At 50.1% G+C, this 22,612-nt stretch overlaps 1 protein-coding gene and 1 long non-coding RNA gene across 3 annotated transcripts; both read left to right on the forward strand.

Moving 5' to 3' along the window:
* Nucleotides 1-48: 48 nt before the first annotated feature.
* ZNF217 (zinc finger protein 217) lies at nt 49-17,995 on the forward strand (the record flags this gene model as incomplete). Its single annotated transcript, XM_040248732.1, has 4 exons — nt 49-265; nt 10,924-12,696; nt 15,796-15,912; nt 16,719-17,995. Coding segments are annotated over exons 2-4 (2,796 nt in total), but the record flags the coding sequence as incomplete, so codon positions are not given.
* A 21-nt stretch (nt 17,996-18,016) lies between these two features.
* On the forward strand, nt 18,017-21,516 carry LOC120869052. Of its 2 annotated transcripts, XR_005722416.1 has the most exons (3): nt 18,017-18,071; nt 19,212-19,343; nt 21,252-21,516. It is a non-coding gene; the product is annotated as an uncharacterized LOC120869052 (long non-coding RNA). The 2 variants fall into 2 exon arrangements; XR_005722415.1 differs by lacking the exon at nt 18,017-18,071 and having other exon boundaries at nt 18,740-19,343.
* The last annotated feature ends 1,096 nt before the right edge of the window (nt 21,517-22,612 follow it).

Below are 22,612 nucleotides of genomic sequence, written 5' to 3' on the forward strand. Positions count from 1 at the left end.
GTGGCCCGGGGGCGGGGCGGGGGGCGGGGCCGGCGGCCGGCGGGGCGGGGCGGGGCGTCGCGGAGCCGCGGGGCCGAGGGCGGGCGCAACAGCTGCTCCGCGAGCACTTTCTGACCCAACAGTCCCCGTGCGCCGGACGCGCCGCGGCCCTGCGGCCCTGGGGACCCCCGCGCCTGCACTGTCCCCGCGCGGACGAGTAGGGGGCGCCCGCGCCTCGGCCCCCCGTGAGCACCCCCGCCCCGCTCACCTTAGCCCCGCGCCCGAGGTGAGCCCGGCCCCCAAATTCTCCGGGCGGGGGTGGGCTGGGGTGGGGGCCGCCGCCTTCGGTGAGGGGGCTCCCCGGTGCGGGGTCCCCAGGCGGTCTCGCCCGCGGGCTCCGGCCCGGCGGGGGGCCCCGTGCGGGCGCGGGGCCCGGAGGTGCCGGCACAAAAGGCCGAGGGGGGCTCGCCGTGGCCCCCGCCCCGGCCTCCCCGCCCATGCTCCCGCGGACCCCGGCCGCCGCAGGTAAAGGGGCGCCGCGCCCCCGAGCCCGCCTCCCACCCCGCCCCTCTCGGGCGCCCCCTCCCCGCCCGGCGGCGCGCGATCCCACCGGCGCGGTGCCGGGGAGCCCCGGGTGTGCATCGGCGGTGTGGCCGTCGCGCTCACTCCGGGGGACCTCAGCACGGCCGGGGGCGCGGGGGAGCCCGGGGCCCCGCGGGGGGCTGGGCGGGGGGCTCCCCTGAAAAGTTGGGTGGCTCCGCCCGGCGGGTCCCCACGCTGGCCGGCCCGGCCATGAGGGGCAGGCAAGCGGGGGGAGGCGGGCCGGCGCGGGGTCCCCGGCGATGGCCCGGGAGGGGCCGGCTCAAGTCGGGAACAGGCAAAACAGTGCGTCCTAACAGGCGTCCCCCGCAGACAATGGCCGGGACCGAGCGCACGGGCCGGCGGAGGGCGCGTCTACCGGGCCGAGGGAGGGGCTTGGCCGCGCCGCCGACCCGGGCCCGCACCCCGGCCAGCCCCCCCCAGGCGCCCCCAGACCCATCCCCGGGAGTCCCGGCTTTTGCCCATCCCAGAGCAGGCGGTGCACCGGGCCGCGTTTCCTGGATGTGTGTGATACGGTTTTTTTTTTTTTCCTTTTAATTTTAAAAGGTTTTTTTAAAAAGGAACTTTTAAAAAGTAACCCTTAAACGTTTTAAGACTGTATCACTCAATTCTAGTGGGACGCGAAAAGCCAGCTGGAAGCAGAACTAGGAAACTCTAAAGGGCAGGAGGGATTGAAATATTAGCCTAAAAGTGTTTCTTTCTTTCTTTTTTTTAAAAGGGAAGTTTCTGCCAGGAGGCGCTGAGTGGCGAAACCGCTCAGTTTCAGATGTAGAGCCCTCTTCACTCTTGATTTGGTCCCCAAAGGCGAGCCCCAGGGGGTGGGCAGGGGTCGAGAGGGGAGGGCGCTGCTGGGGGCTTCGGGAGGCTGGATTTGGGGCGGCCCGGGCAGTCTTGCTCGGAAGGGGCCAGACCTGGCCTGCGGGGTGCACAGGCCGGGACCGGCTCCCCGAGGTCGGGATAGATGTCCAGGTCCGGGGTTGGAACCCACGTTTTAGGATTCAGGGTAGGGCCACCGAGGACGGGAAGCCGCATTCTTGGGCGGGTGGGTGGGGGGGGGGGGGGCGGGGGTTGGGGAGGGGAAGTTTTCGAGCAAGGCTTAGTAACAAGAACAGGAAAAGGCCATCACTGGCCACTTCTGGGCCCCCAAGTAGTCTGTTCACACTTGGAGCAGTGTAAACTTTTCTTTTCTTTTTGTTGTGTTTTCCAAGAAAAGAATAGTCACTTCAGAGTGTGAGGCTTTGGTGCGCTGGTTCCCCTTTGAAATTCCTTGAGCCTCAATTTATCTTTCTGGATCAGCCTATAGGCCTTGGAGTGTTGAGCTTGAACATTCCTAAACGTCTATTGAAGACATGGCGGGTCCAGTGATCCTTTGGCAGGTCTGGGGGCCTGGTGTTACTGAGTCCTGTGCAGGCTAGCTGGTTGCCTAGTTTTCTAGATCGTTTGGGAACATTAAGCTGTATGTTTTAAGAACCCTAGGTCTGATTTAGTTCAGGTTGATTCAATTATGTCTTCATCGCTTTTGAGTTGGTTGAATGAGTTGACATGAGATTAAGCTCAACAAAAGAAAAGGCAGGGTAACAGCAGCTGCCTGCCGGGCCTGGCCACTAGGTAGGGGTCTTGGAGGAAGCCTTTCACCTTTTCTTTTGTATTTGTCAAGAAGTACATTTAAAATGTTCCGTACTGTACTTTTCCCCCTCCTGGGATGGATGGACTGCCTTGATTGATTGATATCAAATAAGATTTAAAATACTGAATTTGGTAATCCTTTGAGAATGAGTAATAGACCTAGATTTTCTATAAAGTCTTTAGAGCCCTAGTGACAAGTGCAGAGTGGTAACCTAATTGCTTTTTGTCTGAAAAATACAACAGTCAAACCACTAGTTTGTGCTTGCTCAGTTAACGTGTGCAAAGGACTTTTTAAGGTGTGTCCTTAATGGACTTGACTTTTTCTGAGGAAGTCCTATTTATTTTAGATACTGTTTTGTTTCATATTCTAAAGACTATAGTGATGTGTGTGTGTGTGTTTAATCCTGGTGTTTTAGTGGAAGTCGACCCCCACCCCAGATTGCTGCCATTTTGAATCAGTTATGTAAGTATTGAAATCAAGAGGCAGTGACTTCTTTAAAAATTCAGTGGTTGTCAGTTACAAGCCAAATGGACCATTTATTTGGCTTGTTTGGTAGAATAGGGTTTATAATCTCATTGTCTGGAATTTTAATTATTTGGTGAGAAGGGGGAGGCTGCTCCTTTAGAACTGCACGTTGATTTGCATGCTGCAGGAGGAAGTGGGGGAAGCGCATGGCTTTTCTAGGTGAAGGACACATACTTTTTTCTTTCATGTCCAACCTCAGTGCTTTTTTCTTCACACCATCAAACACTGCTGTTTGACCTTTGCTGTGTTTTTTTTTTTTTTTAATTTGTGAGACCTGAGTTCAGTACTTGTCTTGGGTTCATATTATTCCCTTTCACTTCTTAATCAGAAAAAGGAACTAACAACACCATTCAGATAAAGCTTGTAGAAAATATTGCCCCGGTCACCCTGAAGAATTGATTTAGATAACAGCTTGATGTCCCGCCTCCCAGGTAAGGGAGGAAGATGGAGGGTTAGGGTTAGCCTTTGCCAGTAAAGGTTTAAGCAGAAGCTGGTCTGAGTTCTCTTCCTAATCCTCCATTTTTGGCCTGTTTTAGTAAAAGCCCCTTCCAGTGGTCCTTTTCAGAGGAAACCTGAAAATAGAAGTCAGTCATCAAGTCGCTTACAAACTGATGAAATAATTAAGGAATATAATGGCCGGGCAAGGCCAGGGTCCCTCTGTCTCCTCATTCCAGATAAATGCTAATCACTTCTCTGTCTTTTAACAACATTTATGATGAAATGGCCTGTTTCTGCCACAGCAGGGTTGCCTGCCCAACCCTGGAGCACTCTTAATTCTGATACGCTTGATTAGAGCCTCGGGGGTCCCAAAAGATGTGCTGTTTTCCCACTTTGTAGAATTATATTCTCTTCTCACAGTTGTTCCAAACATGATATTGGTTGGTAAGAACTTTCGAGTAGTTTTAATGACTCTTGACTGCTTAAAATCTACTACTTAAAAAAAAAAAAGGCCTTTTCTTAGGACTGTAAAGGATTGGACCTTTTTTTTTTGTTTTACATGAAGCTTTGTTTCCATTTGGTAAAAAAAAAAAAAAAAAATTCAGATTGTTCCAGCTCACAGATGCCACTATTGCCTGTGTTTTAAATTGTTCATTTCTAAGTTCTTATTTTAGCTTAATTGTGTAGTAGTGTGTTTAATAGATGAATTGGAAAGGTGGTGTCAAACAACTGAACAATGGCTGTATATTTTCAAGCTTAAGAATTATACAGTAAGAATGAAGCACGTGAGACAGTGTTCTCAACTGATGAGTATTTGTTCCACTAGAATAAAATAAATGTAAGGATATTTTAAGTTAAATGACTTCATGTGGAATACACTGAGTAGTTTTCAAATTACTGAGATGTGTTACAAAATGAAAAAAACCAGCCTGGAGGATATTTACAGAACAGCCACTGAAGTGGATTGAAGGAACCCCAATCATATTAAATATTCTAAATAGTGAAGGGTTTAGTTGCACCATGTAAATGAAAGTGGTGAGTGCGGAAGGGTCCTGATTCGTTGCCTCCTCTCCAGATCTTTGGGGGAGGGGTGCTGACTGGTTTCAATGCACGTGGAAGAAAGGATGAGTTACACAAAGACAGCAGGAAATTTCTTAAATTTGGGGGAGGGAAGCCTGATCCTTATAGCTGAATAGCCTGATTTTGAGGGGGCAGTGTTAACCCTTCCGACATGTTGGTGAAATGGTGACTTCGGGGAGGAAGGTGATGTGGATTCTTTCCTCCAGCTTTTTACTATAGTTAGGCAAATTTGCAGCGGTATGTAGGGCGGAGGATTTGGAATGGAGGCTGTGAGGGCAGATAGAAATCTGACTTTGAGGAAGTGGGAGGGCTGTGGGGGGGTGGGTAGAGAACCATCCTTTCCTAAAATCTGCAGCTCATGGTGAGTAAGCTCAATTCTTACTGAAATCTTCCCAACACATGGAGGGGCACCCCTGCCGGCCAGGTGCCACCACGCACTCCTTTACAGCAGAACGCTCATCAGAACCCCTTAGAAAGTTTGAGCGTTTGTTGGCGGGCTGTTCCAAACAGCCTCATTACTTCCTGCCCAGGGTCACAGCATAACTGAGTTACTGGAAATCTGGGGCCAGTTTGGTAATTTTATGATAAAGTTGAGAAATAAAATTACCAAACCCGAAAAGACAGCTGAATAAGTTGTGTACGAGAGAAGGAGTTTAATCCTGTGGCCTTTGCCTGCAGGGTCCCCTGCTTCTGCAGGAGAGCAGGCCTGCAGTCAGCTGCCAGGGTCTCGATGGGCTCCGGGAGAGCTGGCCACGCTGCCTCTTGTTCCCAGCGTGTGAGGGAGCCTCACTTTAGCATACGGCTCTATGGGCTGGAAAGAGAGTCCAGGTATGTTTTGTTCCTCAGTCGGCATTTAGGAGGAACGCTTGTCTCTTGCTGTATTTCCTGCCTGTGATAAATCAGGACAGCCTCAGAACTGTCAGTCACACCAGAAGCAGCGTGTTTGTGTGTGTTTTAGGTCGGCGGGTAAGTTCAGTTCACTGTGTCAGTCTACTGAGCAGTGATTGTATTAACTGAAGGGAGACTTTTTTTTCTTTTTGAAAGCAAATAGGTGATTTGAAAGAGCCAGACGAACAGCTTTAGTGTTTACTCAACAGATAGGGTGGGGAATATTTAAATGTGGCTGAAGAAAGATCTTGCGCCTTAAAAGGCATTGCCCTTGTTTATATATAATCTGAAGTTGGGTTAAATTGGGTATAATTAAGAACACCATTTGGCTCTGTGGAAAAAGAGGTGTGGGTGTGTGGGGTAATGGGTAATATAATGGTTATGGTGATTTGTGTATCTGTGTGTGTATATATATGCACATACAGAAATACAAATATATATACATATACACACACAGTTCTCTCTGTGTGTGTGTGCAGCATTTTCTCTGTATAGTTAAGAAATACACTTCTTTTTTTTTTTTTTTGGTTCGTTCAAATTGTCTTTAGTCAGTCCTGTTCAAAATCTTTTCTAAATACTTAAGGTAGTACTGGTTAAGGTGTAATAATAGAAACTCACTGATAGCAATGCTTCTTGCTTAATTAAAAATTAAAAAATTAATTTCCCTTATAGTTCTCTTTCATTTCAAGATGGAATTTTTAAAAACCAGTTTACAGGCCACAGTATCTGTTAATGTTGATATTACTGAAACTAAAGCTAATACATGGTGCTTTAAGTTCATAGTAAGATCCTTAATTGATTTAGGGGGAATCAGGCTGGGTTCGTCATCATAACCTGCAAATGTGCTAGCAGGATTATATTTCTATCCTATCTTGGTCTCCCATGTAGAACTGAGCACCTACACTGACTTTGAACAAAGTGAGACTGTCTTGTCACAGCTTCTCAGGCTCTGCCTTTGAATAATCATTCACTTTCGAATAGGTTTTGGTGTTGAATATAAGCTGAATATTTTAATCTTTCTCTTTAGCTTTTAAACATCCTTTCACAGCTATATTAGGAAAGTCAGGTTGACCATCTGCTCAGTGGGTGTGACCTTGGTGATTTCCTTGAAATAGTGTTGAAGGATTTAGTCAGTGGGTTTTGATCACCACTCTAGGTTTCTATGCAGAGTTCTCTTCACTTGTCAGACTAAGGAAAAAAATAGTGTGTGTAAAATAGAGAAGGAAAACCTGTAGAAAAACTGTCAGTTTCCTAACCAGATCTTGGAGATAGTTTTGAAGTTTAAAGGATACAAATGAATCGGCCAGAGGCTAGCAGTTTGTTTAGACTGAATGTTTCAACATCCATTTGGATACCTTGGTAGCTTGGATGACTTGCTGGAATACTGCAAATTACTTGGCTATAAATAGAATTTTTATGTGTTTTTAACAGGTTTTGAGGACTTTGAATACCTTATTGCTGCGCACCATGGGAGTAGATATTCCATGTCAGATAACCTGTTCAGCTGGGGTGTGCTGTCTTTGAGGTCACTGGTTTGAGAACAGCTGTACATAAAGAACAGTATTTCCAAGTCGCCTGGTCAGCAGGGTGGCATTGATAAGCGCAAATTATGGTGCTTTTCATTAAGCATTATAGAATGGTTAGTAGTTGCTAATTTCAACGTCTGTAGGTATTGGCAGAATTCATAGTAACTTTACTCACACATGAGTATCTGCTTTTTTAAAAAAATAAATGGCTTAAAGAACACCAGACTTGCATTTTATTTTAGGTGGTTACAGCAGTATGGTTCTTTCTTTTCAAAGCTTATGTTGTGGTAAATGTAAAAAAAAAAAGTATCTACTGAAGTGATCCCAGTATAACTTAGTTTTCTCTCCAAATAGGTTATGCTGAATAACCTGTTACTTTAGGTGCCTGAGGAGTAAATGGCTGACGGTTGAGTGCCGTCGTTAACCTGAAGAAAAGTTAAGATACTGGAAAACTTTCTTGCTGAGCACCTTTGGCTCACCTTAGTGTGTTCAGAAGGCTCGCTGTTCTGCACACTGGCGTTTAGAGGGAGCGTCTCCCCCCGCACTCCAGCTCCAGCCCCGTCGGTTGCTGCACGCTGGGGGCCTGTGCGCTCACACTCCCTCCGTGGGGGGGCTGTTGCCAGCATGCCTGCTTTTCATAAGTTGTTACTCAAGTCTTTGTAGTACGGCCGCTCTGTAAAGTTTTGATTTTTGTTGAGCAGTCTAGTCTTGGTAGTTACTGATCGATAGTTTAAGGAAGTGTTTTGTCTCCATTGAGTGTGTGTGTCAAGAGGGCAGGGACTTGCCTGGGGGTCGAGGGGTTAAGACCCGAACTCCCGAGGCAGGGGGCCCAGGTTCCATCCCTGGTCAGGGAGCTGAGGTCCCGCACGCCGCCGCACCACGTATCGGAAAGTAAATACATAAATAAAATGGAAAAGAGTTGAAGGCATTTGCTGTGAGAGATGACCCTAGTAGGGCTTGCATTTGGGGTTTGGTAGGTCAATATGAAAGTGAAAGTGAAGTAGCTCAGTTGCGTCCGACTCTAAACGAGCCCACGGACTGTAGCCCACCAGGCTCCTCCGTCCATGGGATTCTCCAGGCAAGAATACTGGAGTGGGTTCCCATTTCCTTCTCCAGGGGATCTCCCCAACCCAGGGATCGAACCTGGGTCTCCTGCATTGGAGGCGGATGCTTTACCCTTTGAGCCACCAGGGAAGTGGCTATAAGTCCAGGTGATGGTGGGTTTGCTTCTACTTGTCGCCTTTATGGTGCGATTATACGTGATTCATTTTTTTATCATCCTCTTAACAGTGTAGAATGGTCATTAGGTGGCAGCCACAGACAGCCATGTCGAAGTCTTGATGAGCATTGAGGTTAATTTCGGTGTCGAGCCAGTTAGGTTGGTGAGTGGCGCAGCCGTGGTGCACACCTGTCCTGCTGAGCCTGTGTTTCTTGAGAAGCGGACCCTGTGGCCCTTTCTGGGCGCTGGGGGCAGCAGTGAGCCAGCAGGCAGGAGGGCCGGCCCGTCTCGGGTGTCTTTTCAGAGGACAGGAAGGATTGCTGTGACCCTGGGCTGCAGGCAGTGGGGCACAGCTGATGACTGTCAGGAGAAGGCAGTGGCGCCCCACTCCAGCACTCTTGCCTGGAGAATCCCATGGACTGGGGAGCCTGGTGGGCTGCAGTCCATGGGGTGGACCGAGGAGCCTGGTGGGCTGCAGTCCATGGGGTCGCTAGGAGGCGAACACGGCTGAGTGACTTCCCTTTCACTTTTCACTTTCATGCATTGGAGAAGGAAATGGTAACCCACTCCAGTGTTCTTGCCTGGAGAATCCCAGGGACGGGGGAGCCTGGTGGGCTGCCGTCGATGGGGTCACACAGAGTCGGACACGACTGAAGCGGCTTAGCAGTAGCAGTAGCAGTGACTGGCAGGCTCTGTCCCTTGGCGGGAGGTTTTACCACCAGAAGACCCCCTGGCCTGGGACATCCATCCCCCAGCTTCCCGCCCCATCCCATCCGCCCTCTCAGGCAAAACTGAAGCTCTTCTTTCTCTGAAGATTTTTTTCCAGTGTCCTTCCTCCTGTACCACTTCTTTGGGTCTTGTGTTGGAAGTTGATGATGACTTACTTAACCCAGATATTTGAACATTTGAAAGATAAAAGCTGAAACGAAACTGTCAGAAGACAGGAACCTCCAGTATATGCCACGACCCCACGTGGGAAGTGTTCCCATGTGACATTTTCATCCAGAGTTGTTGGGAGTGTAGGACTGGTGTCTTTGGTGAAAGATTATTTACAGAAAAGTGGAGTTCCCCAAAGCTGACAAATGTCAGATTACTGTCAGGTTTTTTTAAAACAAAGTGGAGGTCTGACATGCAGGGCTTTGATTTTTGTCAAATCAGGACATTAAAAAAAAACCAACCCCAAAACCCTTTCCTAGCGCCACTCTTTCATTTTATAAGAAGGGCATTTTGGCACCCAAAAAGTAGAAAGGGTCTTAAATAACGGGCATCTCAAATTGAGATGGATTCCTGTAGCTGTGCCCTGCTCGAGTCACCTCTCTCATTCTCACTCAGCTGTTGGCCAGTGAAGAGTGCCGTCAGGGTTTGAGAGCTGCTTTTCCAGAGTGTGTGCTATTACTTTCTTCAGTTACAGTATTACCTGGGACACTCACATTCAGTAAATATTTGCTGAAGGAGTAAATGACTACACGGAAACCTAAAGTATCACTCAACAAATCCAAATAATCGTCTCACATCTTGATCAGCATGATCACAGAGTTACGTCTACCCATGAAGTGTGTCTAACCCCAGGACCATGGATATTTTGAACTCTGCAAGTGGTCCTGTGATTTAACCACCCACAATGAGTGGACGGAGGAAGACGGGTATGCGGTGGTGACAGCTTCAAGGCTGCAACTCAGCCAGGACTGTTACTTGGGCCTCTGGAGCGTTCTGTGCTGCGCAGCAGCTGGCAGCCCAGTCTGTGTATTTCTCCTCCATTGTGACTGCAACAGAAGGCTGAGAAACTAAAGATAAAACACTTCAGTCCATTCTTTCTTTACCCTAGACTTTGATCTGCAGGCTTACGCAGAAAAGCTTAACGTTAAAGATCTAGTTTACTCCTGACCAAAAGGTAACAGGGAGTAGGAGGATTTTCTTTTTCTGGGTGTGAAGAAGGGGAAGAAATGTTTCCTCCTGTTCTGAGCCCACTGGCTCCTGCTCTTTGAGGAAGTGGAGAGAAGGAAAGGAAAGGGTGTGTGTGTGTGTGTGTAAAGGGGGTGTGTGTGTGACCTGTTGACTATGTGAAAACTGCTCACCTTGAACGTGGAGGGTGTTGGCTTCACAGGTTAATCCTTCTGCAAGTGTGAAAATTTGCTTCCAGCTCAGAGCCTGCAGTTCAGTCAGGCCATCCATTTTGCACCTGGCCAACACATACATGAAAGGTGGATTAGAAATGAGAAGGTCTGTTTTCTGATGGAAGCCTAAGCAATGTTGAACCAGCCGTGTTGAGGATCTTATTTAAAATGTGTGCATTCATGAAGTAGCTTTTTGTCTGTATTTCCTTATTTGTAGTCTGGGCAAGGAAATCTTACCCCAGTGCCCACTCAAGGCAGAAGGTTGTTAGAAGCAAATGGGTTTGGGCAGTGGAATGGGGGGCATGGTGTCCAGTGGTTCAGAATCTATCAAGGTTCTGCGTGGCCAGGATGAGAAACTTCTAAGACGTGTTTCTTGAATGGGGATTTTAGGAAAGGCTCCTATTCTCCAGTGCTTTTCTTGGTGATTTAGGTTAGGCCACCAGTGTGCTTTTGGGCATTTGCGTTTCTTGTGTATTTGTCTGTAAGAAAATGTGAGACTCTGGCTTTTAAGATTTTGCCTCAGGTGCTTTCATTGTTGTTGCCCCCTTTTTTTTTTTACAAGTCTGCAGACGCTAGAGACTGTAAGGATTTACATCATGCGCTTTAGTGGCAGTTAAAACATATTAAGCTGAATTTGATCGTTTCTGTTCTGAAACTTGACATTTTTTATTTAAATCATAGAAGCACCAGTTTAACTGTGCGCTTCTTGTGGTTTGGTAAGGGCTATTGGATAAAACGCTCGTGGTCTAAGTAATGAGCATCTGAGTAATGTAGCAGGATGCTCTGTACAGAGTACTATTCGCTAAAAGGGAAGCCACTGAATCGGTCCCTTCTCTGCCTCGTGGGGAAGGCCACTGTGAGCCATTGGCCCGCTTCCCTCCTTCCTGACTGGAGCCCACCTTTTTCACCTTTTTTTTTCTTCTCCAGGTTTTGGAAGGCCCTTGTCTCCAGGTTGCTAGAAGTGACTTCTTGCTCAGCTGAATCAGCCGCTCGGTGAAGACAGAACTCATGCTTTGCGCTGACTTGGCTCTGCGTCCGCCACCGGGGAGTTTCTCTGCCTGGTCCTAGAGAGAGCCAGGGATCGGCATTGTGACCGAGCTTCCTGGACTTGCGAAGACACGACAGTAGAGGAATACACACTTTCTTTTGAATTTTTACAACAAATATTTGGTCTAGTTTTGAAGCCTCGGGCTACTGGGTGCGTGAGTGACAAGTCTTTGACAAGTGGCCTTATTCCAACTCCAGAGATTCCTCAAGCAGAGTCTAATTTTATAGACAATCCTCAGGAGACAGGCAACATGCCAACCCAGTCCCTCTTGGTGTATATGGATGGACCGGAAGTGATCGGCAATTCCCTCGGCACCCAAATGGAGCTTGATGACGCCTTGACGATCAAAGGGGCCGCCGCGGTCCCCTTCCGAGCCGCGCAGGAGAAGAGCATCATCCAGATGGAGGGGTGCATGCCCCTGGACTGCATGTTCTGCAGCCAGACCTTCACGCGCTCCGAGGACCTCAGCAAACATGTCCTGCTGCAGCACCGGCCCATCCTCTGTGAGCCTGCCGTGCTGCGCGTCGAAGCGGAGTATCTCAGTCCTCTGGATAAAGTTCAGGTGCGCAGCGAGCCTCCTAAGGACAAGAGCTGCAAGGAGAGCGAGGAGCTGAGCTGTGAAGTGTGCGGGCAAACGTTCCGCGTGGCGTTCGACGTCGAGGTCCACATGAAGAAGCACAAGGACTCGTTCACGTACGGGTGTCACATGTGCGGCCGGCGGTTCAAGGAGCCCTGGTTTCTGAAGAATCACATGCGGACGCACACGGGCAAGTCAGGGGCCAAGAGCAGGCTGCAGCCTGGCCTGGAGAGCCCGGCGACCATCAACGAGGTGGTGCAGGAGCCCGCGGCCGAGGGCGTCTCCTCGCCGTACAAGATCTGCATGGTCTGCGGCTTTCTGTTTCCAAATAAAGAAAGTCTGATCGATCACCGGAAGATGCACACCAAAGAAGCTGCTTCCGGGCCCCATGGCTCGCAGACCGAAGCCCCGCAGGGAGGCACGCCGTCGCCGGGGGCGGAGCTGCTGCAGTTCCTGAACCTGAGACCCGCGTCCCCTGCCGAGATCGCCAAGAAGCCGGCCAAGTGGATACCTCAGCTGGACCCGTTCACCACCTACCAGGCCTGGCAGCTGGCCACCAAGGGCAAGGTGGCCGTGTGCCGAGAGGTGAAGGAGCAGCAGCAGCCGGGCCAGGAGGGCAGCACCGACAATGATGAGTCGTGCTCCGACAAGGAGGAGCCGGGGGAGATCTGGAGCGGCAGCAAGAACCAGCCCGAAGGCTCTGGAAAGCCCAGGACGAGTAAAAGCGGTTGCCCCGGCCTCTCCCAAGACAAGGAGAAGTCCAGACACCCCCATGGCGAAGTGCCTTCTGTGGACTCGGACCCCAAGTTGGCCAGTAGTAAGGAGAAGCCGACGCACTGCGCCGAGTGTGGCAAAGCCTTCCGGACCTACCACCAGCTGGTGCTGCACTCGCGCGTGCATAAGAAGGAGCGCAGGGCGGACGCCGGCTCGCCCCCCGCCGCCGCCGCGGACGGCAGGCAGCCCAGGACGTGCTCCCCGGAGCTGCCGCCCACCCTGGAGGACAGCGGGGCCCTGGACCGGGAGGCTGGCTCTGAAGACGGCTCCGAGGACGGGCTCCCAGACGGGCTGCACCTGGGTGAGCTGCCCCCCTGCCCCCCTGCCCCCTGCCCCCCGCCCCCCGTCTGGTCCTGCAGGGAGGACACGGCCCACCGAGGGCGGATCTGGGTCCTGGCTCCTGGTCTCACCCTGTTGTAAAAGTCCCTAAGCTCTCAGGGCCTTCGTCTCCTTTCTGTAATAGTAGGGTGGCCTTAAAAGGCCTGTCGCGGTTTCTTCCTGCTCTGAGTGATGCGATGTCACAGTTTGCTAACAGAGGCCCCACGTTAGCTCGCCTGGTGCGTGTGCTGCATCACAGCAGGGCGGAGGCCTGGGGTGCTGCTGTTAACTCAGTCACTCCAGCACCTGGTAAAGTATAGGGAATGAACACATCAAAGCTAATTGAAAGACCTCATCTGTTCAGTCACAATTCTAGTGTTCTGATGGCACTTAGAGGAAACGCAGGCCGTCGCCAAGGGCCTGTTGGTGGGTCTCTCCGGTCCAGGGGGCACCATCCAGGGCAGAGTGTCCCACTTGGGCTTCAGGTCTCACGCCTCTTCACACAGCTTTTCTCTCCGTTTAGTAATCTTTTATTGACTAGAGGGTTCTGCTGCTGGAGCTCAGCTGATAAACCCATGCCACATCAGCCGGGGAATGATGAGAACAGGAGTCAGTCCTAGGAAAATAGTGTCCTTGACAGAGGTGGTCTCGGTTTAAACATACGCTGGCGTCTCATGTTGTGAGTTGGCTGTGTGTTGATGTCTCTTAAGAGACCCAGTGGGAACGTGACCGGATAATCCATCTTCTCTCAAGCCGGTGCCCAGCTTCTGTCCTGATCACGTGATGGGAGGCTGAGGGTGGTGGTTTTCAGAGCAAAGATTCAGCGTGTTTTGAGTTTCCTTGGAGACAGGAATGCTTATAATCTTCAGGTTTAGAAACCTAGAAAATGCATTAGATATCTTAATGACATCATAAAAATGACTTTAAACATAGCCTTCTAGTCTTCTAAGTGATTCCTTAGAAACAGCGGCAGTGCTCTGCTTGTGGTGAGAGAGAGGCCCCGGTGCCCGAGAGCTGTGAGCAGACAGTTGAGCTTGCCCGTAGGCGGCATGGGCAGGACCGAGTGGACGGTTGCGTTTGCTGGTAGGCGGTGTGGGCAGGACCGAGTGGACGGTCGCGTATGCCCGTGGGCAGGACTGAGTGGAAAACCTGGGCCCTGTCGGCGGGCGGCTAGGATGGCCCATAATAGCTGGGAGCACCAAAACTTGCATTGGGTCTGGTTACATCTTCCTCAACCTTTCTTTGCCCTGATTTCCGTGTTTACACAATTGGTTCATCAACCCTTATCTTCCACCTCCCAAGTATGATTTCAGCGGCCTATTTATAAAAAATCCTTTATAAAGGACAGCACAACAGAATCACGGGTGAAGCTAGAGAGGAGCAGGAACCAGGTAGACAGCACATTTCACGTCCTTTGTGTTGGAGTGAAGGCATTTCGTAACTCTGGATGTGACGCAACACACCATAAATCCCGACACACAGCTGGAAGTAGTGAACTGCTGTGACATGCAAGCTCAGCTAAAGTCTTGGCGAGCTGGGTGTGAGTGTCAGAGGAAGAGCTGGGCGCTCTGTGAGGGGTTGGATCCCCTGAACCCACACTGTGATGGGCCTTCTGGTCTAGACTTACCTCACTGTGATCTACTGCGAGCCTGGCTTTCTTTAGATTTACTTTCACGATCAAAAAGCAAAGTAAATGATTTATTGTTTTCAACTTTTATAAACTGGATTAATAATTGTGATTCACGTAAGTTGATTTTTTAAGTCCTCGTGACAACTTTTTAGACCAAAGGTTGTCTCTGCTATCTTCCAGTATTTGGAGGTGGCTATACTGTCTTCTGGAGAAGGCAATGGCAACCCACTCCAGTACTCTTGCCTGGAAAATCCCGTGGACGGAGGAGCCTGCTGGGCTGTGGTCCATGGGGTCGCACAGAGTCGGACACGACTAAAGTGACTTAAATACTATACTGTCTTCACGGAAGTTCAGGGGTGACAGAAATTATGTGGTCCTGTCTCTTCTGTTTTTAAGTCATGCCCCAAGGCTTGTGGGATTTTAGTTCCCCCATCAGGGATTGAACCTGGTCCCTGGGCCATGATAGTATGGAGTCCTGACCACTGGACCATTGGGGAATTCTCTCTTTACTCCCGTCTTTATGGAACCTGGGGGCTCACCGAGGTTTCCTATAAGCTGCTTTTTAAAATCAGTGAAGTCTATAAATCTAGACTTCAGAATGTGGACAGCGCCAGGTAGAGGCCCTTCAGTTGGAAATTCCAGGGTTTCCAGGCCAAAGGATGAGTTATGCTGGATTTACAGATGCCCCGTCTTCTGCTTCAGCCACACTGATGGGTGGGACGTGACCAGCGGTGACAGGAGGTTCACGCGGAGCTCAGGGTCCTGCTGGACAAGCTGGGGTGTGACTGTAGCGCCTGGGCCTGCCTCAGGGGACCTGATTGTGGACAGAGGGGTACAGATTGTGATTCGTCAAGGTTGCCCATGTGAGCACTTGCGAATAATATGATCTGCTTTCCAAAATCTGCTTTGCTAAACTTTGACAAACTTTCCTAGGTGTTTGCCCAGGGCCAAACTTTTAAAGATTAAGTTGTGCCTGCTGCCCTCTAGTGGTAACTGGCTTAAGCTTAAGCAAGTTAATCTTTTCCTCTGGTGGTTGGGAAGTTGGCATTTGTGTCGGCTGGGTTTTCTAAATTACTTATTCTGAAGAAGCTGGTTATTCCAGTTCGTGTGCAGGTCCAGCTCAAGTCTGCCAGATTCTGTGTGTCTCAGGCCTGGGAGCGCAGAAAGCTGCCTGTTCATTTCAGTCTATTAAATGGTCTTGTGACCGAGACCATGAAGAAGGGAATCGATGGCAACAGTGAACTCTGCTGTGCTCACAAAACAAAGCTGGTGCGCACAGGCTTCAGTGCTGCACACAGCCTCAAAGCAGCAGGTGGCTGTTTTTAGCCAATACCTAATATAAGAGTTACTTCAGATTTTCCAAAAATGTTCTACCAAGAATCTTTAAGTCAGCTTGCTCTGTTCACATGCTTGAGCTATCTTCTTACATGAATATTTTTGTTTCTGTTTAAGATAAAAATGATGATGGAGGGAAAATGAAGCATCTTACATCCTCAAGAGAATGTAGTTATTGTGGAAAGTTTTTCCGTTCAAATTATTACCTCAATATTCATCTCAGAACGCATACAGGTAAGGAACCCCTTAGGCTTGTTCACTGCATGTTTCAGCTCTGAAGATTGTGATGTAGCCCTGTGTCTGGTTTTTGCTGTTGTCCAGACGCTCTTCTAGATCCTCGGGGCAGCTTAGGAATAGACGTGTAGCCTGTTGGTCTGCAGCTGTTGCTTTGCTTCCTTTAGTCTTAGTGTAACTTCAACTGTTTTCTTGTGAAGTTGGTCTCTTGTTTAATGTCTAATTCCTCTGTCCTCACTCCCATCTTATTAATTATGTTTTAGAATGAAACTAATAATACTTAATCATCTTTGGTTTCTTACTGCTCCTTTTTGGCACTCTGCCTGGCTTGGGGGGTCTTAGTTCCCCCCGCAGGTGATTAAAACCATGATCTCGGCACTGAGAGCTTGCAGCCCTAACCACTGGGCCCCGGAGGACTCTCAGCCGTCTTGTCCTGAGGTCGGGGAAGCAGCCGGGACAGTGGTTGGGAGGCCGTGTGCTCTTGAAGCTGCATCTGTTCTGCTGATGGGCTGCGCAGCCATGGGCAGATTAACTTTTCTGTGCTCTCATTTTCTTAGCTGTAAAGACGGGATAATATTCACTCTCATAGGGCTGTTAGGAAGATTAAATGAGATCATTTTAAGGTGTGCTTTTAAATTTTTAAATGGAAGACACATGTTCACATTTTCAAATATTTGGGGTAGAAAGAGTCACGAGAGCTTCTGGACGAGAAGATTCACACACAAGGGAAGAGGAAGAACCTGCTCTCTGGCGTGGGCTGACGCGTTTCACGAGCGTGTATAGTAAAGCGACACTTCTCGTTTTAGGTGAAAAACCATACAAATGTGAATTCTGTGACTATGCTGCAGCGCAGAAGACCTCCTTGCGGTATCACCTGGAGAGGCATCACAAGGACAAGCAGACGGACGCTGCCGCAGACGGCAAGAGCGACGGGAGACCCCAGGAGGCCGAGGACGCACTCCTAACCGCCGACAGCGCGCAAACCAAAAATTTGAAAAGATGTTTCGACGGTGCCAAAGATGTTAAAGGCAGCCCACCCGCAAAGCAACTGAAGGGGATGGCCCCCGCCTCCCAGAGCGTCCTGGGCGGCGCCCTGCTGGCGCCAGTGCACAGGGAAACTCAGGATTTCAGCAGGGATGCAGTGGACGACGGTGCCGAGAAGCCAAGCAAGGCCCCCGGCGCCGCTTACTTGGACGCCTTGAAGAAGAGGCCGCCCGCGGACCCTCAGGCCAGCCCCCTGGTGTGCAGGACAGAGGTGGCCACGGCGGCCCGCCACGCGCAGCTCGGGCCCCGGGAGAAGCGGGCGGCAGACACAGGCTGCCAGGAGAAGCCCCTAAACCTGTCCCTCGGCGCCCCGCACGGGGGCGCGGGGGCGTCTCTGGGCAGGAGCGTGACTGCCAGCAGCACCTGCCCGTTCTGCACCTTCAAGACCTTCTACCCGGAGGTGCTGGCGATGCACCAGAGGCTGGAGCACAAGTACCACCCCGACGCGCACAAGAGCTGCCGGGGCAGGGCTGCGCTGCGCAGCCGGCGCACGGGCTGCCCGCCGGCCCTGCAGGGCAAGGACGTGCCCCCGCTGCCCGGCGCCTTCAGGCCCAAGCCGCGGCCGGCCGCCCCGGCGCAGCCCAAGCCCGCGCCAGCCGAGCGGCCCGCGCCCGGCACCCAGGGGCCCAGCAGAGCCCCGCCGCCCCCGCCGTCCACGGGCGCCGACAGCACTTTAGCCCCCAGCAACCTCAAGGCACTGCGGCCGCTGCCACCGCCCGGCCTCGCGGTTCCGGGGCCCGGTCCTGCCCGCACGCCGCCCGAAGCACCGCCCTGCAAGGCAGGCCCGGAGAAGGCGCGGCGGCCGGAGCCGCAGCCCGCCGCCGACGCCAGCAGGAGCGACGGCCCCTGGGTGACCGCGCGGGACTACGCGTGCGGCCGCGGTGGCGCTGAGCCGGGGGAGCCGCTGCCCAAGCGGCCGCGGGTCGCGCCTGAGCCGCCCTGCGCGCCGTGCCGCCGGCCGCCCGAGCTGCCGCAGTACCGCGTGGTGCGTGGGCTGGCGTCCCTGCTGCCGCCCGAGTGCTCCTGCGCACCCCCCGCGCGCCCGCGCCCCGCGCCCGGGCCCGCCTTCGCGGCGCTGCTACCCTGCGCGCCCGCCGCTGCCGCCGCGCTGGAAGGTGGGTGTCCTGGGGGACCCTAAGGGGGCGGGGGGAGGGCCCTGGCGCAGCGGCCCCTTTTCCAGCTCCTCCCGGGCTGGGCTGAGGGCAGCGGGGCCCAGGGGCTGCACCCCCTTGCGGTGCCGAGTCAGGTGTCCTTGACGCCTAGCCCGCGTGTATTGCAGGGCGCGCAGCCTGCCCGCCCCCGTGATGAGCGCGGGTCGGGCGCCCGCACGGCTCGCTCGGGGCCCCTCGGAAGTGCTCTGCGGGCACGCCGGGCCCTTCCCAGGCTGCTGGGTCCCTTAGGTGTCCAGAACTAGGGAACCGCGCTGCTGCCTTCGGCCAGGGCTCAGCCTTAAGTGAATCTTAGAGCAGAGTCTTCCCCGTGTTGCTCCCCTGATGCCCACAGGTACCTTGAAGGTCCTTGTCCCCGCGGAGGCGGTTTGAAAGCCCCTGCTGCCTCGGACGTGTCTAGCACACACCCGAGTCTGAGAGTAGGTGAGACAGGCGTTGGGACTTGTCCTACTCTGTCAAACCGCAGTGCCTTCCCTGATTATAAGCTCTGCAGGTTTCTGCGCCCAAAGGGACACATCCGTTTTAAACATCCCCGTTGGTATTAATTTGAAATGAAAGGTTCTGGGTGGTGACAGTTCTGTATTAAAGATGGCTTGATGCCAGTTGATGTGACTTTTATAAAAATTTTGATGAAAAAATAATCTCTGCAGCCTTTTGATTAGAAGTGTCCCTTTCCCCCACTCTGCACTTAAAATGGACCTGAGTCATACCTGTGTCTTTCACTTGAAGAGAAAAGACTGTGTTGCAAGTAAATCGGTCTTTTTTTCCCCTCCTCCACGCAGTTTTGGCTCATGATACACGAAGGCCTAAAATATTTATGTTGTCATTTTGGCTTTTAATTTTTAGTAGTGCTTAGATAATTTTACCATTTAGTGACTTTAAAATTCTAAGCTAAGAAATGTCTTCCTGGCAATTAAAAACATTTTACCTTGTAACTAACGTTATAATACATATGGATCATATGTGTTCTGGTCACTTTATCAGGAATTTTGAAAATTGACTTCTGACAACCCACACACATCTTAGCTAATTGTTGAGCTTAATTCTAAATGCCCGTTTACGCTTTTTTTTTTCTTCCCCAATCAGGAAAAAGGCCCGTGTCCTATCAACACTTATCTAGCAGCATGCTACGAAAGAGGAACTATGAGAATTTTATTGGGAACGCACATTATCGACCAAATGACAAAAAACCTTGATTTCCTAGTTTGGGGATGAAAGGTGAGCACATACACTGTATAGATTTCACCTAATTGAAAACAAACCATCTGACTTACCCAGTATAATATTACAAAGTAAAACTGCTTTTAACTTGAAGTTTGAAGTGTTTTTGAAACAGAGCCCTCAGGGTCTCTGGATATCAGTGGTGATGATGATGGTAAAGTAGCAAAAGCAACTGAAAGTTACTGAGGGTTTATTTCATGCTGGGGTTGAATGAATTGTTTATCATCATGAGGTAGTTTAATCCTTCTTAGAGCCTTAGGCCAACTGCCTGCCGTCAGTTTTTGTTAATAAAGTTTTATTGGGACACAGCCACTTCCTTTACTTTCCTTTAGATCATCTGTGGCTGCCTGGGGCCACAAAAGCAGAAATGGGTCTTTGTGACAGGGACTTCATGGTCTGCAAAGCCGAGAGCTGTCTAGCCAGTTATAGGAAATGTCTGCTGATCCCTGAGTTAGGAGACTCTGTGCCCCCTTTACAGATGTGGAGACTGAGACTTGGCTTATGTAACTTGCCCAGCACCTTCCTCTGTTTTTTGGTCCTAGGTCTGCAAAATCTTTAATTTGCCCAGCACCTTCCTCTGCCTGTTTTTTGGTCCTAGGTCTGCAAAATCCAAGGCCTGGGCCCCACCCCTCCAGTTTAAGTGCTTGTTCAAAACCTTTATAAACCCTTAGCAGGAGCAGCAGCGGGACAGAGCAAGGAGGTTTATTTTGACTTTCTGGTTCACACGGCAGGTGTATCTAGTGGTGGCTACCCAGAAGCTTCAGGTGGTGCTCTTGGAGTTGTGCACATGTTGATTTAGTTACTTCCAAGTTTGGGCAGAGGGCATGGCATCTATGTTAGAGTTAACAGTAAAGTGACTGGAAAGACTGGGGCTCGTGGACAGATTTCATCCCCTCCCAGACTGCTCTTGTTCTGCTAAACACTACCATATCCTCGTGTAGCAGACTCTTGACCCAGCGCCTGCTAGATCTGGATTCAGAGATAGAGACACATGGACCAGGGCAGAGTCTGTCCTTGTGGTTTTCCCTGGGGCACACGGGCCTGTCTGTCTGCATCCTTCTTTCCTGCTCAGGTGATGCCAGTGGTATGAGGCTGGCATCATTGCAGAAATGGGATTAGATCCACTCTGCCTTGAAATATAAACACTCTTTATGGGTGGTTATTTGCACCGTGTGTAGCGGCGAGTAGGGACTGGCGTGTATGTGTCCAGCTCCCACCTCTTCCTGCAGCCTCTGGGCTTCTCTGCTTTCCTTTCTCTCTGCTCTGGAACATCCTTTCCACACCCTGCTGGCCAGACGACCTTGTTTTCTCGTGCTTAAGCTCACGTATTTCTGCAGCATGTTTGCGGGGAGCTGGGCCTTTGCTCTTCATGTTCCCTCTGCGCTGTGGTTCATACCTTTATGCCCACCTGACCTCTGTCCCCGACTTCCACCCTGAGCAGTGCTGAGGCGGTGCCTGGCCCAGGGCTGGGAATTCCAGCTGTAAAACTCCACAGACGTTGGCCAAACAGTGTTACACGTGTTTTGTGCCCTGTCCTCTTCATGGAGGAGGTTATTCTCGTGAGTCTTGTCTTAAATACCTGTGGTCTGTGCCATATATTTTCCTTGGCATACGTTCCCAGAGTCCCTGTGGGAGGCAGCTGCCCTGATACCTGGGTCTGATGTGAAGTCTTGTTGGTTACGTCATCTTCATTAAATCACTGGTCATTGTGCGTGAGCATCTCCTGAATGGTGCAGCTTATTTATTCAGACTCCCGAGACTTGGTTAAAAATTTAAGCTTAAATGGAACTCATTGCATTTCTAGACCCTTTTAGTTCTGTGTATTTGTTACACTTTTAAAAAACTTTTGTAAACTGTATTTAGTTTTATTCTAATCATGTTTTAAACCTTTTTTATCCCCCTTAGGTCTTGATATGGATATAAATGTGTACTCTCCATGAAATTAAATTAGTTCATCCTTTGAAAAAGCAAATGTTGAAAGCTACTGAAATAAGCTGTGATTGTACTGTATATATAACACATAAAGGAACACTACGGTTTTGTAAAGTTGTTAACTTTTGTACCAAATAGCAATAAAAACTATAGTCGGAAGAGTTGGGTTGTACACAAGTGGAGACTGGACATCATCTCTGTTTTGCCCCGAATAATATGATTTTTAGAATTGACCAAATAAGAAATGGAGTTTTTTTTTTTTTTTTTTTTTGCATACTTGAGCGCTGCTGAAAAGAAACCATTGGGATTAGGGGGGTGGGGTGGGGAGAAAGTATATAACGCTTGCACCTCAGGTAAAAGATTTGTAAAGATACGTTGTAAACCTGCTTGTTGAAATACTGTGTGTATTCTTTTCCTCTAATGTTTCTCATCACTTTGAGCTCTTTTCTGCTATTTGTCCTCTTTCATCTAAAATGTACGGTTTTTTTTTTTTTTAATCTCAATGATTTGTATTATGTTAAATCCTCCACTGTCTATTGTCTTAATGGAGTTGTTAACGGAAACATTGACCCTCTATGAATGAATATGTGCTGCGCGTACCAAGATCAGCCTTTCTGTAGTTGGTGCCCTTCTATTGCAAATTTTGGAAGGTCGTCTGAGGAAGACCCAGACTCATGTAATCCTCTTCTCAGGGGATTGGCGGGGGGAGTTTTAAGTGTGTGTATCTATAGAGAAGCATTTCCTCTAAGGCCAGCCACACACTCCAGCAAACATACCAGATTGTTTGTGGAGTTACTTAGTTTTCTATCCAATGAATCATTTTTGTTGGAAAATTCTGGCATTTGCCTGAATTAGTTATATAAAAATATAAAGGCTAAATTATACATGTGAATTACATATAGTGGAAGCAGTTTTTAAAAGAAATGAAAGTTGGGTAAATTTTAGGTTTGCATCTGGTAGTCTTGGTGTGTCTGGCGCTTCGCTTGGGTTGACTGTGGACACACTCAGGTTAATTACAGACACGTGAATTGTGCCGGAGTGCTGCTGAGGCTCCTGGTGCCCCGGGGACGTCACTAGTCTTTAGACCCCGGTTGTCTTCCCATATTTGGTGGTTTGGAGGCAGCACCATTTTCTCAGTGTACATGACAATTTGGGTTTTAAAGAGAGACTAGCCACCAGCTGGCTTACTAAATGTGTTATTACACTTCTGTTCCCTTAATCCACTGTCCATGGCTGAGTGTTTTCAGCAGCACCTAGGTTTAGTGACCACAACACAGTTTATTAAGAAAACTGTTTCAGAAATAAATTTGCACTGTTAATTTTTCTTGCCTTGC

This window comes from Oryx dammah, unplaced genomic scaffold (assembly GCF_014754425.2).
Source record: "Oryx dammah isolate SB20612 unplaced genomic scaffold, SCBI_Odam_1.1 HiC_scaffold_10, whole genome shotgun sequence".
NCBI classification, from domain to species: domain Eukaryota; kingdom Metazoa; phylum Chordata; class Mammalia; order Artiodactyla; family Bovidae; genus Oryx; species Oryx dammah.